This window comes from Polypterus senegalus, chromosome 5 (genome assembly GCF_016835505.1).
Source record: "Polypterus senegalus isolate Bchr_013 chromosome 5, ASM1683550v1, whole genome shotgun sequence".
NCBI lineage: Eukaryota > Metazoa > Chordata > Cladistia > Polypteriformes > Polypteridae > Polypterus > Polypterus senegalus.
This window is the reverse complement of record NC_053158.1, coordinates 834,268-854,270: the sequence shown is the minus strand read 5'-3', so window position 1 is coordinate 854,270 and position 20,003 is coordinate 834,268. Positions and strand designations below refer to the sequence as shown.

General features: G+C 38.4%; 1 protein-coding gene across 9 annotated transcripts in view; it reads left to right on the top strand.

Moving 5' to 3' along the window:
- The window catches only part of mllt10 (MLLT10 histone lysine methyltransferase DOT1L cofactor), a 182,176-nt gene that overhangs the window by 101,706 nt on the left and 60,467 nt on the right, over positions 1-20,003 (top strand). For 6 of the 9 annotated variants that reach the window (XM_039754252.1, XM_039754251.1, XM_039754253.1 and 3 more), the window contains 3 exons: positions 2,767-2,876; positions 13,116-13,219; positions 13,565-13,658. In XM_039754252.1, coding sequence (XP_039610186.1) covers positions 2,767-2,876; positions 13,116-13,219; positions 13,565-13,658 — 308 coding nt within the window. The remainder of the gene's footprint in view (positions 1-2,766; positions 2,877-13,115; positions 13,220-13,564; positions 13,659-20,003) is intronic. The other 3 variants (XM_039754258.1, XM_039754259.1, XM_039754257.1) reach the window with 1 other exon arrangement.

Sequence of the window (20,003 nt, the reverse complement as noted above, 5' to 3'; positions counted from 1 at the left end):
GGGTCAGTTAAGCAATGCTGGAATTGCCTTCACGTGAATTGGTTTAAGAATCATAGAGTTGCTCAAATTCAGACATCCTGAGAATCTGGAAGAGTGCCCATTCTTTTGATATTAGGTTTTCTTTTTCTTGTCTTTTTAAATGCTGTAAATGATCTTTTTGTAAAAACGTGATTGCTTTGTATGGAGTGCAATAAAATTACTATAAAATTAATAAAATGCTGTAAATGATTAGTCGTTGTCAATTAGCACAGCACAGATAGATAGAATTATTTCATATTTGAGTTTGTACCCTGCCGATGCTTTTTGTTCTTAGTGGTAGTGCTGGGCGGTATACCGGTTCATACCAAAAACCGTTTTTTATTTTTGTTATGATATGGATTTTTTGTTATGATATGGATTTTTAAGTAGCCTAAACAACATTCGGAATGTGGTGCAGCGGGAAACTGTTTAAGGGGAACCTTTTTCACTGCTGCACCGCTAAACACACATGCAGCAGAGTTACATGTGTTAGTGGAGGTATTGAGTGGTGAAAATGGGCAGAGAACATTCCGGAACTGAAGCGGTAGCAGACGATAAAGTTGAACGTGATGACACAGATGAACTGTTGCCGAAAAAAGGAGCCGTGTCTGTTGTCTGGAGATACTTTGGTTTTAAAAGGTCAGATGTGGATCATTATGTTCAAATGTGTGAATACTGTTTCTGTAATACTGGATAATACTGCAAGCCAAGTTGGACTGGTTTTATTTATTTATTTTTCCCCATACTGTGTAATGTACCTGGGTACTGTGTAATAGTGTGACAATGCCTGTCCCCTACAGACTCTCTCTTCACACATGGGAGTCTGTTGAACCAACACTGTCGATAGTTATGACCGTGAGAGAGCTGACAAATCTCATTGAAGCCAGGGATTGGTGGAAAGTGCTCAATTGCTTTTGTTAAAAACAGTCAAAAGTAAAACCAAAAGTGGCCATTGTGTAGTGTTCAAAAAATTACAGTACACAAATAAATAGCAAATCCTTAAAACCAGTGAAATGTGGGAATAAAATCCATAATAAATAAATCCATTAAAATAGAGGTTAAAATGCAGTCTCTCTCTTCACCTGATCGCAGCCCACCACCTTCTGTCTCCCCGGCTCACCCACCACTGGCGTAGCGGTCTGAGCCTCTGCAGCACGAACTCCTTTCTGCTGAACACTGCGCAGCCAGACCATCCGAGGTTGGCACACCTCCCGTCTTCCTTTGCACTCACTCAGTCGATCCATTGGGTTGTCTTGCATTTTGCTCGCCCCACTCTACGCGCTTAGTCAGTAGGACGAACCAGCCCCTATAGCGCCTCAGCCTGCGCTCTCTCACAGAGCCCCGTCTCGTGCTGCCTTCTCCTTTCTGTTGTCTGGATTGTCTCCCATGACTGCCTTTTCCCTTCTTTAACCTCGTTCTGTTCTATCTTTTCTTTATTCCTTCCCCCTATCCTGCCAGCCCATAAATATACGTCTCCATAATCACACGCCGCCGGAAGCCAATGAAGTAATTGAGAACGATCGCATCCGCACATGCAGGTGCAACTCACCACAATCACCTCATCAACTCCCCATAGTTGTGCAGTCGCGCCCACGGAGATGGACATGGCGAACTGGATTTAAAAACTATACCACAAATATCATTAGAAATGCAAGTTTCAGTTTTATTATTTATGTATATACAGTAGCTTAGCTTCAAGCAAGGTCCATATTAATGCAAATTGCCTTAATGATGGTTCAGTTGGTAAAGATGTCATCACCAAGTTGTTCTTGTTTTATTTTATGTTTATTTGGTGAATACTTTGTAATGCACGTGGGCTTGAAGTCTTAAAGTAATAGTATTATTACAGGAAGTTGCACTATTTATTTTATTGTTATTATTTATTAGTTTAAATATTATGCAGTTTAATGATGGTAAAGTTATTTAAAAAGTCACTTTAACATGTCAGTGGACAGAGATTGTTAACATTAACAGAAAGTGTAGTTGGTTTACAAAAATATTTACTATTTATTCCTTTTCTAAGACCTGTTCAGTGCACTACCACTTTTCACAAGCACCTCTGGATATTTTGTGAAGTCTAAATGCCTCAGTGGATGGTTGAAAATATGTTGTTAAAATTATAGTTTAAGTTGTTTACAAAATTTGTTCAATAAAAAGGTTCCTATATTTTGACTGCAACTGTCATGCAATGTGATTCCTTCTCTTTATGGGGCCATGCAAACCTGTATTAATACTTATGTGCACTTTAAAATGCTTTTTTTTTTTTTGTACAATTCTCATGACAGTGGAAGAGGTTATTCTTAGCCAGGCTACTGCAGTAATTGCAGTAGAAAATGTGGTTAACATTCACTCATGCCTGGGAAAAATATACAGTTGAATACTGTGAAACCGGTATAATTTTGAGAAATACCGCGATATCGAATTTTGGTCATACTGCTCAGCACTAGTTAGTGGCATTGACCAGGCTTGCCCAGACTTTTCCATAGACCCTTTAATTAGCTCTTGGTGTGACACCATGTAGAGACATGAACCTTGTTCTTGTTTAAGTCTGTACTCTCCCATCATATCACAGGCTTTGCAGTATGAAAATTCAGATTTATTTTTCTTAGCAAAACTGTGTGCTGTAGTAGTTAGAATTACAAGATACCGTGATGGACCATCCACTTTGACAGCAGTTGACCACTCCTGTGGTGTGCATCATATTTCTGTTACAGCATTAACTTATCTGATCTGTTTATTGTTTTGTAGGTTGGGCCCATGTGGTATGTGCATTGTATATTCCTGAAGTGCAGTTTGCTAATGTGGCTACGATGGAGCCAATTGTGTTGCAATCCGTTCCTCACGAGCGCTATAATAAGGTATGTTAAGAAGGAAAAAAAATACAAACCTAGCACAGATTGTTATTGCTTGTTTCCTTTTGCCATTAATGCTGGTAGTATGTCCTGTTATTGTCTGAAACTACAATGCAAACTAGCAGGTTGCTGAATCGTCCACAGAAGACTTGCCTGGATGACTGAGTATGCCATTCCTTGTATTGTAAAAACACAGCTATGCTTTTTTTTTGTAAATTTCTAGTAAAGAGAATTTTGCAGGTGTTTAATATCCACAATTTCAAAGTGATTACTGTATATAGCACACATTTCTCCATTATTTTTAGTGGTAAGACACCATGTAAAAATAAAAAGAAGATATTGTCAGTACCCACCACTGATTCACACGGAGTGTGCTCAAATCTCTAAACTTGCCATTACATGCTCTGTCAAAATAATGGAGAAACCTGTGCTATGTAGAGTCATTATTTAGACATTGTGCTGCATAAAGACATCATCTAAATAAACACGTGCAACAAAAGAAGTCGGCCAATGTCAACTAACAGGAATGTCATTCTTGTACTTGGGAGTTGTTTATGGTTACAGGTTGGGTGCTCTTTGGTTTATTCCTAATCCCTATTGATGTTCATTGATGCAGCTAGAAATGCTTTACACTGTTCTTTAGGCAACATAGTTCCCGGCATTTGCTATGACTGTGTGTCACTACTGTCCTGAGGAAGAGACTGAGCAGGTTTGAAGACCAGTTGTTTTTTAGATGTGTTGGTTTTACTTGTAAATGTGGATGACATTTCTCTTTCAACAGTTAGAGCAGATGGTCTCTTCACATTAAGTGCAAATCATTTTAATTAAATAACCTCCAGCTCAACATTTTGGAAAAATTGAGGAATGTAGGTCGCGTGGCAGTAAAGAGAAACAGTTGGAAAGCTCAAGTTCATTTGATATGGTTAGTTCTACATCATTTACTGTTTGGCAGGGCATGCACCAAAGATAACGCCAGAGGTCCAGTGAACTTTACCACTCTGACTGGTAGATGGGGAACAAAAACCGTTGGAGAATATGAGGCAATAAGCAACATTCACTAATATTGGGTGAGCTGCACTCCGTCCACCATAAAACAATCAATTTTTTGAGTTTTAAAATGTTCAGCATGACAGAGTAGTTTAATGGGGATCTTTGAGTGAAATTGGTTTTACTGTACATCTTCTTGTTGTTCCCAGTTATAAGTAAAAAGGTTGAACACTTGAGTGAAACCTCATTATCTCGCTACATATCTGACGTGAATTTATCTTGGTGTTGCAACCCTAAATTTAACAATAATATCATAAAACATGCTGCACACAATGTAGTTTTGTAAAGGTAAGTGGCCCTATTTTCAGTTCTACAGTTTTCCACATTGGAACATAACTAACGTGCATTTATCCCTCACCGACTCCTAAAAAGTGAAAAGTCAATTCTCAAATACAGGTAGATCCTGAATGTTTTTATTTATCAAAAATAAGCCAACATTTCTTCAATCTCTAAAAAAAATCAAGTTAATTGAAAGCCATGCAATGGGTGAATGAAAACCTGCAGCCGCTGCGGCCATCTGGTGTCTGAGTTTGGAAGAAATGATCAAAATACTCATCTGCTATCAGTTTTTCATGCCCCCGTTACAACTCCAGTCAGTGTTTTTCATTTAATTTCTGTATGTGTGCTAGTGCCATACAACCATCATGGTGATAAAAAAAATCAAAAATGTCACAGATTAAATTGTTATAGACATGAATGGCTTTGCTGGGGTTTGTGCTTTCTGACAAGTGGACATTTGAAGGTGTTGCATGGACATTTCAACATTCAGGTCAACGTATGGTTTTTACCTGCCATTGCTTGTAAACATTAATGTCCAATTTAAATGTATGGATTCCTGCCATCCTTAGTAGGGAAATTTAAAATTTTGAGTAAGTTGTACCTTTACATGTTATTGTAAATTCACATTGAAACGAACTTTTAAGCCACTACCAAATTACACTTTTCATTGCATTTCTTCTTTGGGAACGTTGTTATCTGTAAGAAACAGGCTGAAGGCCACAGTACGGGGCAGGGAGCTTTAACTGGCAGCATCTTAAGCCAACAACATGTTACGTCTAGTCAAAGGACGACATCAAACTTCATAAATGCAGTTGCTGTTCTTTTTGCACAAGAAAGTCAAGTTGCACAACTAGGAATACTGTACTAGGGAATGACAAACTACATAGCTCTATAGTGTCTTTCCTGCAGACTTTTCAGATTTTTAAAATATTGCAAGTTTAAAGTTTTTTGTTTTTTTTGGACCGGCAATAACATGCTGCCTGACCACGTTAGTGCTTTACATATTCTTTCTAGGTATGGTGAGTTTAGTCTGTTTGTTTGACGTCCAAAACGCCTGCATTTCCTTTTCCTTGTTGCTTTAGTGCATTTATTGTACTGTACTTTCAGCTGATTGCTTGTTGGTTGTCAATTCTCGTGCACGCAGAGCCCCATCCCCTACCACTAAAGACAATATCAGAGTGGTTGGCCCAAGTCTGCTGAGATGTCGGACTACACAACTGGCGGTCATGGGGAGCATGACTAATAAATGCTCCAAAATCTTGATGAGTGACATAGTTTTTAGCTGAAAGGCCAAACTGTCTGTGTGACATGGAGGAAACGATCTTGCATAGATTTTTAATTGTTGTTATTGATCAATTGTTGTTGGTTTAATGTATGATCTTGTAATGTTCCAAGGTTTTTCAGGTAGGGAAGACCACATTTTTGAGTTAAGGTTGTTACGTTTACTAATGATGGCGTCAGACAGTTGGCCGCAAATTGATTAGCATTTTGCTGGACATGATGACAGTTAAAACACCATTCAGCCCATTAAGCACATAATCTTGTTCATGTAATTTCTCTGAAATAACATTGAGGTGAGTTTTGAAAGTCCACGAAATCCTGCTGTCCACCACATTACGTGGTTGCTTACTCCATGTGCCTGTTGTTTTCTGCATATCGTATTTGAATGAAATGTATTCTTAAACTTTCAATGATGTCCTCATGCTCTTCCTGAGAAATTCATTGTAATGTAGTGGATGGATTCCACAGTACAGTGACATGCAAAAGTTTGATTCCCCTTGCTTAAAATGTCTTGTACTGTGAATAGTTTAAGTGAGTTAAATAAAGTTTTCTTGGTCTTCTAGACCAGGAATGTCAAACTCCAGTCCTGGAGGGCTGCAGTGGCGGCAGGTTTTCGTTCTAACCATCTTCTTTATTAGTGACCAGTTTTTGCTGCTAATTAACTTCTTTATCTTTAGTTTTAATTAACTTGCACTGGCCCCTTAGTTTTTTCTTCTTCCTTAATTAGCAGAAAAACAATAATGAGACACAAAACAAGCCACCAAATGACCAGCTCACCTGTGCCCATCACACAATATCTGAAAATAAAAGAAAGGTGATGGTTTCGGTAAAGTTGATCTCTCGGGTCACAGCTGGCGGTCAATTTAGCTTGTCATCTGTTGGCTCGTTTCACATCTCATTTCTGTTTGGCTGTCATTTAATGAAGAAAATAATTCAAAGGACTGAATCCTTAGAAATAGGGCTACTACAATGAAGAAAAAAGAAATTAACAGTGAAAACTGGTTACTGATTAGGAAAAGGGTTAAAATGAAAACCTGCAGCCACTGTGGCCAAGGCCTGGAATTTGACACCCCTGTTCTAAACGTCAACTTTACCACTGCCATTTGTTAATGACATTATGAACTAAGGCACAGGTGTCAAACTCCAGTCCTGGAGGGCCGCAGTGGCTGCAGGTTTTCATTCTGACCACCTTCTTAATGACCATTTTTTGCTTCTAATTACCTTCTTTTGCCTTAATTTTAATTAACTTGACTCAGGCCCCTTAGTTGTTTCTTTTTCCATAATGAGCCGCCAAACAATAATGAGACACAAAATAAGCTGCCACAGGACCAGCTCACCGGTGCCCATCACACAATATCTGAAAATAAAGAAAGTTGAAGTTCTCAGTAAGGTGGATCTCTCAGGTTTCCAAAATATATTGATGGTGTTTTCTTAGGAAAAACAGAAAATCAACAGTTTTGGAAATGTCTGCTGTGGCAGAATGAGAGCAGCAACGAGCCATGGAATTAAATAATGAGTTTAGTTAACAGCAAGAATTGACTTCTCATTAAGAAACTGGTTGGAGTGAAATTGGCTGGAGTTTGACATTCCAATTTAGCTTGTCATCGGTTGGCTCGTTTCACATCTCAATTCTGTTTGGCTGCCATTTAATGAAGCAACAAATCAATTAAGAACACTGAATCCTTAAAAACAGGGCTATTAAAATGAAGGGAAAAGGAGTTAATTAGCAGTGAAAACTGGAAACTGATTAGGAAAAGGGTTAGAATAAAAACCTGCAGCCACTATGGCCTTCCAGGCCTGGAGTTTGACACCCCTGAACTATGGAAACAGTGACCTGAAAACTCTCTGCTTTCTACTTGTATCCTTCTCCTGCTTTGTGAGCATTAATTTTTTAATTGTTCAGACTGCTGGGCAGCTGCTTAGAGGAGCCCATGGCTGTTTGTTGCTACAAGGTTTGAGGAGTCAGAGAATTTATACAGCTTTGTCATTTGCATCACCTGTGGTTTCCTCACAATGACTGTGAATGAGCCATAGCCCTAATGGGCTAATGAAAGTCTGACATCACCTTGGGAAAGGTTACCTGAGACCTCACCTTTGCATGGTGCTCCCTTTTTCACTGTACAATTGTAAAAAATAAAATCAGTACATTATTCTTACATAAAATGCTTAGAATAAATGTGTCATCTTTAATTTTATACCTTTTGGTGGTCAGTTCATCTGCTTATTTAAAATTTCACAGTAACAAGCATTTTAAGCAAGGGGACTCAAAGTTTTGCATGCCTCTTTACTAATTCCCTTCATCATAGTTGTTTACATGCACAGACACATACTGCTAAAACCTGATTTCGTAAAATCCATGTAATCTTCTGCAATTCTCCTTTGTCAAAATGCTGCTGCATCATTAAACTTAATTTTAAAAAAAAAAGTGTTAAAGATCATCTGCAGCCATGAATCCTAAAATATCATTGACGCCGGTGGTAATTTTCATGTGTTTTATGAATATGTTTAGTCAAATTAACACTTTATTTATAGGTTTCTACTACTGGATTGCATGTTTCACACTTTTGTGTTAGGCTTTGTGATTGGACCCTTGTAAAGAACAGACATACTGGTATGTGTGGTCCTTCTCTTACACCCCGTGCTGCTGGAATAATAGTAGTTCAGGTATTTTTACTGCAGTAAGATAAGTGCTGCATTAGTTTACCCCTTACTTTAAAATTAATCTGACTACATAACACACTGCTCCCTAGGTTGTGTTGCTGAGTTTAGCACTGCATATTCATCTCATTAACATACAGTTAAAAAAGTTCTGAAATATTATCGTCCCGGACAAGGACTTAATGCAACATTTACCTCCGGAAGCTTGTTTTGTGGATTCTTCTAATTGTGGCTACTGATAGTATGAGCAAAGCAAATACATGTGCAGTCTGACAGAGAGCAACATACTACAAAATGTTTAATAGATACCAGGTTAAGGGTTTACATGGTCAAATAATTGGGTTATTCATGAGAAACTTGGTCTCTGTCAATCAGGTCTCACAGAGGCCAATTACCTGGTTCCTATAAACGAAAAAAGGGTTTACATGGCATTTTAGAAACCAGGTTCTTGTGAATTACCGGGTTATTAGGCGCATGTGAATGTACCTAATCTTAAACATTTCAATCAGGTCAACTCTTAATCTTGTTCAGCTCCTTCAGTTGCTCCACAAGGCTTCTTACCGTCAGAGTCCAAAACTGCACACATTACTCCAGATGAGGCCTCACTAGGGCTGTGTATAGCTTAAATAGGACCTCCATTGACTTGTACGCTACACTCCTGAGTGCTACATAGCCTAACATCCTATTAGTCTTCATAATCCCTTCTGCACACTGTCTGGATTTGGAAAGTGAAAAATCTCAGAACATTACTAGATTATATACCTTAGAGGCAAGCAGCAATTGAGAAGCAATATTCGTTTCCCAAAATTCATGGTGATTATTTTTTTTTAACTATAGAATTGCATTTTCTTTTCTCTGTTCGTCTGCTATAAATACCAGCGAAACTTTGAAATGTCTGCAGCAGTTTTTAAACTGTGCCAGGTTACAGTGGAGGAGCCACAGGAAGTGTGTACGTTTTAATATAATCTCAATTTCGGTACACAGCTGCAGAGGTTTTGGCCACAGCAACACAGGAATGAAAAAGAAACGTTGCTTGATAGCCTGCCATGCCTTTTTCAACTCTGTTATCATATGAGGAATGTGGAAGTTCATCTCACGTTTTTCCTCCTAAACTGTCTTCCAGTTAAAGCAGCTGAGTAAGCCGTTAAATGTGGCTTCCGAGAGGCGCATTATGCAGGAAGTGGTGCGATAGAACGTGTGGTAACTGTGCACTTCCACACATCAACCAGAAAAATAGACAGGACAAGGACAGGACTATATCGGCCTCATTCAGTGTGCAGATGATTGGGTGTTGGTATTATTTTAAACACGAAAGGCTGACCACAGCTTTGTTGAATATAAAGGAAAGTTCCAACAGGAAAGATGTTGGGGCAGGAAACTGTTGATTTTTTCCAGGTTGTTTTGTTCCTCATGGGCTTGTAGTCTGCCCCTTCTTATTGTTTCTCTAATTGTTGTCCAGTGATTGAACCAGAAAAATTTCAAACCCTGTCTGTATTCGTTGTATACTTAATCATGTGGAATGTATTTAACTTTCCCCATGGTTTGGAGACAAGCATAGAGAAAGCAATGTGTTCTATTAAATCCAGATGGAGGTAAAGCACTGGCTTGCTCCTTGTTTGTGCTCTGTTAATTGTTCCACCTCTTATCTCAGTCATCGCACTGAACATTCATGTCAAGCTATACATGGCAGCATACACAGTCTTTAATAGCTCAGTTATTTTTTTGGATTCAAAACATCTGTTTGGTTTTGTGCGAGTATGGAATGCTGTTTGTATGTGTAGTGGCTAAATTTAAATTTCTCCACCAATGCAGAACAAGGAATGATTCGGTCAGCAGTGTTTAGAAGGTCCACACTGCAGGAGTCCTCCATGGCTAAACTGAATTCCTTCCCCTGAGACCTACAACACAAATTGAGTGTTTTTTTTATCCCAGTGTGTCTTCCCTTTAATTTCCACTGATGTCCTCAAGTCTGCAATTCAACATTAAGCTGAAAGAATTCTGCTGGATTTACTTTATCAATGCTTTTAAATACTTTAAATACCTTGATTTGGTCTCCGCTGCTTGAATCTAAACAGATTTTATTCTCGGAGTCTATCAGAGTAGGACATGTCCTTCAGTCCTGAGATGGTTGTTCTCCTCTACACAGCTTCAAGTACTGCTGTGTCTTTGTTGTACTGTGGTGGCTACTTATGTAAGAAACCTTGAAAACCACAAAACAATAGCTGTTGTACAGGAGACTTGTGTAAAACTGACAAATTTGACGTCACTCAGGAAACTTTACATTTTGGAAAAATGTGTGTTTTTTTTTTTTGTTTTTTTTAAAAGGAGGTGACCGATTTAAATTTGGGATGTTAAAGCACCACAAGTTTCTGACATCAGAAATGTGAATTAATTTGACTCATCCATTAAATTTTCCTCTTTGGCAGTATTTTTAACCAACTAGAAATCTTACAATTGCAAATGTTAGAAACCTAACAAGTTGGCTCAATGGCAAAGCAGAATTTAAAAGCACATTGTTACAAGAACAGCTTTAAAGGGTTTGTTTAAATGGAATATCGTGAATTATCTTGGAAGTCACCAATTGTTCAGCACTCACACACACCCCTCTCTCTCTCTCTCTCTCTCTCTAATATCTATCTATCTATCCGATGTCTGTCCAATTTTCACAAGAAAACTACTTAACGGATTTAGATAATTTTTTTTTTTAATTTGTTTAGAATTTGCTTTTACATTCCAGTTGATTTTGCAACTTCTCTCATTTTGCTAAGTATTATAGTTGCGGCACCGATTCATTCACACAAATCTGAGAAACAGACTTTCAGCCCGAGGGAGTGGGGAGCTGGGCAAGGCCCTCCTCATTCACGTGCCAGCCTCTGTTCAAATCGCTCTACCTCTTGTCACGTGTTGCCTCCTCTTACCTAGCGATACCTGTTTGTTCACTGACATACTCTAACAACCTGTAGATGATTATCATCTAACTTTTTTAAAAGAGAGAGAGAGAGAGAGATCAGAGGTACGTGTGTTTTAGAGGGTAGCTGCTCATTGCCAGAGATGTCATGGCCACGTGCTCTTCTCACCACGCGGGGGACATTTTCCCATCAGAGCTGAACACGATCAGACACTGTGGCAGTGTTTGACGTTGGAGTGCACCTACCTTCTGTTTGGCCAGAGATACTATGCCAACTTTTTAGATTTTTGGCAAAGAGATCACAGCTTCATTCTTGTCCCTGACAGCAAAACCAAAAATGTTATAAATCAAGAGGCCCTCAGATACAAAAGCTTTTAATATAAATTCTTCTCAATACAAATTGTTACATTTTTTTTAATTGGTTTTTACAGTTTGTCCTGTTTAATTACTACATGGGGACAGCTAGTATATATATATATATATATATATATATATATATATATATATATATATATATATATATGTGTGTGTGTGTATTTGTATATGTGTGTGTATATATAATATGTGTATAAATGTTTGAATTTTTATAGTTAGTGTTGGTTTTAAGCAGTAATTTCAGATAAAGCATAGAAAATGTCTGAGATTAAATTTAGAATGTGCATATGCAAAGACAAATCAGGTAGTTTGTTGTGGTGTCATTCCTGAAACCAATCCCCCAGGATTATAAACCCCCAAAAAGGGTATTACCATCGCTACTACATATTCAAATTCATTTCTTGCATTGTATTTTGATTTTTATGAATGCCAGTAGTTGTTCATGTAAATGATAGTTTATTAACTACTTGATGGATGTAGCAGTATTTTAAAGCTGTCATTACTGTATTCATATATTTTATATTGTATTCCACAAAAAGGCATAATATTGTTTACTGCAGTGATTGAGGTACTTTAATAAATGGCTGACACTTGTGGGTGAGTGAGGGCTTGTTGTTTGATCTCATGTGCACATGGGCCTGCACCTTTAACTTTAAGCAAAATCAAACCTGTTTGAGTGTCAAGTTAGTCTAGTTGGACTGAGTCACTGGGTGGGTTAAAGAACACAGGAGTGGCAGTCATGAGAGCGTGCTGTGACTGTCTCTGGCATGCTAAGATTATATTAATGAAGTCTGCCACAGAAACTCGCTGGAAAAATGGTTTAATGTGATGGGGGCTTTACATAGCCAAGCCTAAAAGGTGAAGCTGACTTTGACAAGCCACTCTGTTTACAAAGTGGTGTCTGCTGCTTGATGAGAGGAGCACTTTGGTACATTTAAGTTAGGGTAAGTTGGCAGCCGCTTGACATGAAGTAGGTGGCTCTTTCTTGAAAACATCTGTGTTGTTCAGACCACATATGAGGCATTTGTTTAGCCTTTTTTATCCTTTTACCTGGGCACTGAACACACAAATAAGGTAGCATTAAGGGTCTAAGCAGTCAGAGTAATGCATTTGGGGAGCCTTGTGTTTGAAGCTGTATGTGGCATTTGGATCATTTTGGCACTAGCTAAGCAACTCGGGAGATGTGGCCCAGAATATCTCTTCCAGTTTGTGCACGTGCAGTGCAGCTGGAGTGTTGAAGGGAGTGTCAAATCCATGAGTGGACAGTTTTTCTTTACACACAGTACTGATGTGGATACATAGGGAAAGTACTGCAGTGGGGGCAAAGTTTCGACTTCAACTTTTTAACAGGTTTATACATTAGGCCTTCCTGAAAACATTTTGAACAATTTCAGAGGTTAGACTCGTGTGAGTTTTTAGACATTTTAACTAAAGAATGAATCTGTGAATAACAATGATATATTTTGTAATATTGTGAATTACAAGAAGCCAATTGCTTTTGAGCAAAATCTCTCCATTGGATACAAGAGCTAACATCATGTTATTGTCAGAAAAGCAATGTATTAGGTGTGTGCCTCACTTTTGATCAAATCACTGGATTGAGATGACTCATAGGAGCTTGTCAATGAAGCCTTCATTTTGCACTCTACACGACTGTATTTTAATCCACATCTGAATTCCTAATCTTTCCTTTTCAGACTTGCTACATTTGTGAAGAACAAGGCAGAGAAAGTAAAGCTGCCACGGGTGCCTGTATGACTTGCAACAAGCATGGATGCCGACATGCTTTTCATGTGACCTGGTAAGTCTTGCATCGATGTGGCCCATTGAGGAAGTAAGCTTTCTGATTGCAGACCTCTGAGCAGTAAATAGGATGGGCTGTTTCCTTGGGAAAACTGCTGCTCCAGCCGCCCCTTTCTATGCCAACTGCCAGGCTCTTGTCGCCATGGATACTGTTCCTGCTGAAAGGCGTCCAGATAAACAGAAGTATACCTGTAAGCCGAATCAGTTGATTCTGTGGAATTTTTGGGAGCACCTGAGGTCTGACTTGGTTGGAAGACAGTGGTCAATGGAGTACATTGCTAAGAGGGTCTTGGACACTTTGTGTGAGCTGGAGCCTTTAATTATTTTGTGTAATTTCTTTCAGCGCTCAATTTGCTGGCCTTCTTTGTGAAGAGGAAGGTTCTGAAGCAGACAACGTAAGGTACTGCGGGTACTGCAAATACCATTACAGCAAACTGGTGAGTACTAGCTGGTGTACAGTAGACATCTGGCAGAATCTGTTCACGGTCGTCTTTGTTGTATTGAGTTCAGTGCTGATGATTCAGGGTTTTATGTGCTGGATTTGGTTAGCTGCATTGAGGCAGTGGATCATGGCTTACTGCTGCCGCCACCCTGGCCTCGGGTGATGTCTGGGGAATTGACGTGTGTCCCACCCTTTCACTTGGGCTACACTTTGACCCTGTGTGCTGTTTATCTTGATCACTTGTTCATTGCATCTCCTTTCCTTTTTTTTTCCTTTATGACTAATGTCTAGTTTCCTTCTTCTGGAGTTCTGTTGAATAGTGGCTGTGCAGATTGCATTTGAGACTTACCCATGTATTTAATTGAAACCTAAATAATACAAAAATTAAAAAAAAATAACAATTTTTTATTTGTCTTTATTCAATCAGTTTTCCTCCAGATCCTTCATATTTGGAAATAAATGTAGAATTTTCTGTGAAACATTGTCATTATTATTACTTATTTGGCTGATGCCTTTATTCAAGGTGATTTTCAACATTTGAGATATGATTGGTTAAGTTTTGTTTTTTCCTTTTTCAATTGGAGCACTGGCAGGTGACGTGACTAGCTCACGGTCACACAATGCAAGTAGCAGGATTTGAACCCACATATGCAGTCATCTTCTTAAAATAAAGTATTACAAAAGACAATTTGGCTGGCTTGCGTTTCGTGGTCACATTCTTAGAATCCAAATTTCTTTCATCAGTCACCATAAAACAAATGGATTTTGAGAAGGGGGCTGCAAATTGTCTGGCAACCTAACCGTTAGCAGTTGGTGCCATTTTGCCTGGATGGGCACTGGAGGGCTGACTGCAGGGATAGTATGCTCCCCCACCAGACTGATAAGCAGCATTTACCTCAGGCTGGAGTCCTGCAAGGCTACATGGGAGTTGTGGCTGCAGTATACAATCCTTTTGGATGTTTATGGAGACACTGGAGGGGGCTACAGTTGAGTCAGTGTCCCTGCTTTCATCTGCCTGACCCAGACGTGCTTCTGATGTAGACCTTTGATGTCCCAGAAGTACTCCCAGCCTAGCTTTACAAAAGGGGTTTTCATGCTTAATCCTGCCCCACCCGGGTGTAAATTTTCATCCCAGCCAATTTCACAATCGGCAAGTCATCGTTCACGCTAGTTGATCTCCTTGTTTAATTAGCTTGTCTATTTTTTTCTTCTCTTGTTTTACATACAGATGAATGCATAAATGTGGCATTTACTAGAATGTAAGAAGAGTTTTCTTTTGAAATAGATTTAAATGGCTGGCTTTGCCTTGTTTTCTTTTTAATTCATTTTCTTTTTTTCTGTGGATTTGCTGTCTTAATTATATCTGAGTGCTAACAAATCATGAATAGTATAGTGAACACGGGTGCAAATGACACTGAATGCTGTTGGACAGCAGCTACTTCACTTGTGTACTTATTAGTAAATAATTTTCAATTAGCAAAAAAAAATACTAAATTAAGTTGGCCAAAATGAACCATTGCATCCTCGTCTAACATACACATGTTCACTTCATGTAGTAATCATTTAGCATAATGGTCTTATAACATCTGGAGTACCAAAAGAAAACACAATAAATGGGAAATAATAGCTTGCTTAGTTAACAAAGGAGTTCAGTTATAAAAGAAGAAATTGGTTTGGATGAGAGTATGCAACCACAAGGAGTCTCAGGACCACATTTGAAAACTCCAACTTTCTAAGATGCATCTCCTCCTCAATTCAGGGAAGTTGGCAGAAAAGGAAGGGTACAACAACTATATACAGTATGTGGAGAAGGAACAGAAGGCAAGAAAATCTCAGTATTTGATTGTTGTTTCCTAGATTAAAATAAAATTGTGACAAAAAAAGTTGGCTTTTTTGCGTCCAAAGTAGTCGTCTTTGTTGTCTCGGTTTTGGCACAATATGAGATTTTGCTTACATTGACTAAAGCTCTATGAAGTGACAGGAAGGCTGCTTTTTTTCCTGTCCTACCTTTCTCTTCAGCCTCTTACTGTAAAATAATATTGGGCTCTTGATTACAGAAGATAAAAATAATAGTTCCCAGATAAACCTTGTATAAAAATAGCTTTTATGGTGCTTAACTGTTGAGCTCAGTTCACACCTGTAAAGAAACTATCAGAAAAGATAAAACTTTGAAACCCTTCCATCACTAACCATGTCCTCGTGTAACACATACCTGGGATTCAGTTGGCTTTTAATACTTTGATTTTTTTCTCCATTAAAGACTATTATATTACACAACATGAAGTAAGTTTAAAATAATTCTAAAATAAGCAGATACACAGCAGACTGTGGGCTGTTTTAAAAAAACAGCTAAAGACTTTTCTATTTAGAAAAGCATATTAACAAAAATGCTAAGATTATTGTTTTATCTCAGTTTTTATCTTGCTTTGTCTTTGTTTACATTAGCAGTAAATCTCAAAGTGCTACATAAAAGTTTAAAGTGCCTTATAAATACATTTATTATTATTATTACTACTACTACTATCTAATCAAGAAACCAGTACCAAAGAGGGAGAGTTAAAGCTGTGAAGTTTGGACAGCCAACAGAGTGGAAAAAGCTTGCAGTTTGACAGTTCGAGTAGTGGTCTTTAAGCATTAAAGAGAAGAATAACCATATGACTAGATTAGGAGACAAACACAGATGTATTTATAATAAACCAAGCCATAAAATAACAACAAAGCAGGAAAAATACCCAGACTTTTGGAATATACCGGCTTGAAAAGAAAATGTGCACAGTACTGAAATATCAAGCTTCTACCAATAAAGCTAAACCTTACTAAAAAAGGGGAAATAAGACTGGCCAATGCCTACAATCTGTTTCCTACTTTTCCTTCATTAATTGTCATCAGCAGGCATCGTCTTTAGGAGCTGAACCTTGGGTTGACTACCCCAAGAATTTCCTGTGGCCTGTTAGTGTGTGTAGTTAGTAGCATGCACATGTGACATTCCCATTTGGTGAAACCATCACCGGTATTGGGTAGATACAATACAATTAGGTAATACAAACGGCCCCTTCATCAGATCTACACAAAGCCAGCCAAAAACACTATCTGCCTATTTACAGCTGACCAAGCTGAGGCCATTCGTACTTACGGCCATAGGAAAATCATAGGGTAATGTTCTAGAAATGGCCAAAAGCAACCGCTACAGGCTCCCAAGGCCATATGCTTTTTGTTCATCACATACTTGCAACAGCACTGCCAGCCGTACAATGATAGATTCTTCATAGAAGCAGTGAGAGAAGCGGTGAAGTACCTGCAGAGGTAGTAGTCTCGATGCTGTCTTCCTTCCTGTATTGATGCTGCGACCAACCAATGGCCACAAATTAGCAATCAGTAACAAAAAAAAATATATATATATATATATATATATATATATATATATATATATATATATATATATACACAGTGGTACCTTGAGATACAAGTAAGTCAAAATGCTTGTATCTCAAATCAATTTTCCCCATTGAAATTAATTGAAATAAGATTAATATATGCCAGCCCCTAAAAAAATCACCCCAATTTTTTTAGTTTTCAACATAAGAAAAATGTATTTATAATGAACAAATATTGTATACAAACAAAATAAAACCTAATGCATAATAGAGAATCTAAAGAAATCAACAGATGCTCACTTCACGTTTGCTTAACTTAATTTTCTTCACTAGTTTTTTTCTTTTTTGCCACACTTTTGTCACTTTCATTCGCAGGGCGTCTCAGTAGAAACCTGTCCAAGGAGCTTTGTTTCTTCCTCCCCTTTAGAATGTTTCTGAAATGAGTTAGGCAAGTGTCATTAAGTAGCACCACTGCACGACCAGTTGCAACTTTTTCAGGGGTTTCTTTTCAATAAAGTCTCAAACTTTTTCCCACATTGCCAACACTTCCTTTATCTCACTTGAAGAGAAACTCCTCCGCCTCTGGCTCCTCTGCAATACGGATCTCCCGCAGAACCTTTGTATGTTCCTGCTTCTGTAGTTTCGTCCACTCCTGTGTCGTCAGTTCCTCGGAATATGTGACGACAAGCTCTTAGATGGCTTGTATTTCGTAATTTTGGCTTGTAACTCAAGACAAAAAATCGACCTAGTGACCGCTCGTATCTCAAAACATTTGTACGTTGGGGCACTCGTGTCTCAAGGTACCACTGTATATAAAATAGTGCTCGGAGTTTCAGTCTTTGGGGCGCTCATTGGCCATACCATGCTGCCTTTTTTTTTTTTTTTTTTTAACAGCTCATCTGTTTCCAACATTTTGCAGATGGTTCACTTTTTTTTTTTCTTCCATCAACAACATAAATTTGGCTTCTAAATAGTAATAGATATTTTGTCATTATTATTATACACTTGGATCTCAAAGTGTTTCAATATTGTCATGTTACAGCCATGACATTTTTACCCCAAAGTGCAACAAATTAGCAGTGCACAGCACACTGGAGTGAGTGCTGAACTTCCATGATTGTAGGAGTGCCAACTAATTTTGCAATATGCCAGTGTACACCATGGGTGCTAAAAGGTCCGAGCTTCTTTTGGATTGCTGGGCAGTGTTGTTCAGTGCGGCAGGTTGCCATTTTGTCTTTTCAGAAATAAACAGTACTGCGAATGAGACGCTGAAAACCAAAAGGATGAAGTGCATTGTCAAGGATCAATTGATGTTGCTAACCATTTGCACAACACTCTTTTTCAAAACTGTTTCCTGAGTGTGCCACTTCATTGGCTTACATAAAACAAAGATCATGAAGCACTGCTGTTGGTGATCAGATGTCAGTGGTGCTGCTGCTTCATTTTGATGGACTCAGGTTCCTTGTTTTGTTGAATATGCCAGTGTATAGACATTTCTTTCCAATAGCACATCTTATAAAACAAAATATATGACCAAGTGAGTTGTAGACTTTTATCTATTCCTTGACTCTCTAACATCGCTAAACCCTTATAGGTTTATCTTCTTCTGTTGGCTGTTTCCATTAGGGGTTGACACAGCGGACCATGTACCCTTATAGGTTTATAGGGTCCTTATTGTCCTTTGTACAGAGTCCAGTGAAGTTCTTTACTTGGATCTGGTCATCAGCATGCAACAAGTCACCACTCTTCATCTCCATGCTTTATATATTTTGGGCATTTTTGTTGTAGTTTATATTAATAACATTTGAACCTGTCCCTAGATATTGAACAGCCTTTAATAAGAATTGCATCAATTACTTTCCTTGCAAAAGAAAATCTCATAATTTGTATTTACCTCAGAAGCACAACAGGCACTTGAGAATATCTCACTATTGAGCATTTCCTTGATGTTGACCCATCTGGGTTTGGTGTGGGTGCAGTTTTACTAAAGTATTTTCGGAATACTGTGTAGGGCCAATCATGTGGCTTCTATTAAAAAAAAACCCAGCTGAACAAAATTATGAAGACTGATAAATATTATACATTTAACTTCTGGATATAGTTGATTTTTCCAAGGGTCAGAAATAGTTCTGTGGTGCTTTTCATTCTTTAGTAGTTGCCTCTTTAGTAGTTGCCATTTTTGTGTTTTGATTAAGTATCCTGTGCTGGTGTATCTGCTGCCTTGTTTTGTATTCTGTGTGGGTGGCTGTTTGTCTTTGTACCATGTGTGCTGCATACTGCTGGTAGATATGCAGACCAGAGTGGTTTAACTTCATGAAGTTTGAATGTGTTGCCATTGTACGTCTTGAACAGTACTTTCTGTGGAGATTATTTTGATTCTTGCAATCAGCCGGTTGACAGACACAGCCATAGCAGTATAGAAGAAGACAAACAATTTGACAAAGGAGGACACCATTCAATTATTCTCTTTCACTTTGGTTACATCAGGGGTTTCTCATCAACTCTGAATTGGTAGCTTGTTCCAGAATCCCACAACCCTTTTGTAACGAAGTACTTTGTAAATTTTTCCCCAAATGACTACTTCTTAATTTATATGTTAAGCCGAAGTAAAAGTGGCCTCATCTAATAAGTTGGCAAAAGCTGATCTCCAGCGATTATGGCAAGCTTTGTGTGCTGTGGGTGTCCAGGGAGGTGCCAGACACAATTTTGAAGTCTTATTGCATGTAATCGATCAGTAATGAAATGCATGGCAGATGTTATTGAACTGTATGAATAATTAGCTTCCGGTGCGATAACCGTGTTAATAATTAGTGCACTGTTAATTAGCCACAAAAGGCGGAGAGTTTGTGTAGCTGAGCACTATAAGCAGTGACTTCTTTATCTGTATTTTGTCAAAGGAATGAAGGAGGTGAGACTGGGCTTTAGGGTGGAGTGGGGGAGACAGTAGTCCACTCTGCCAGGTCCAG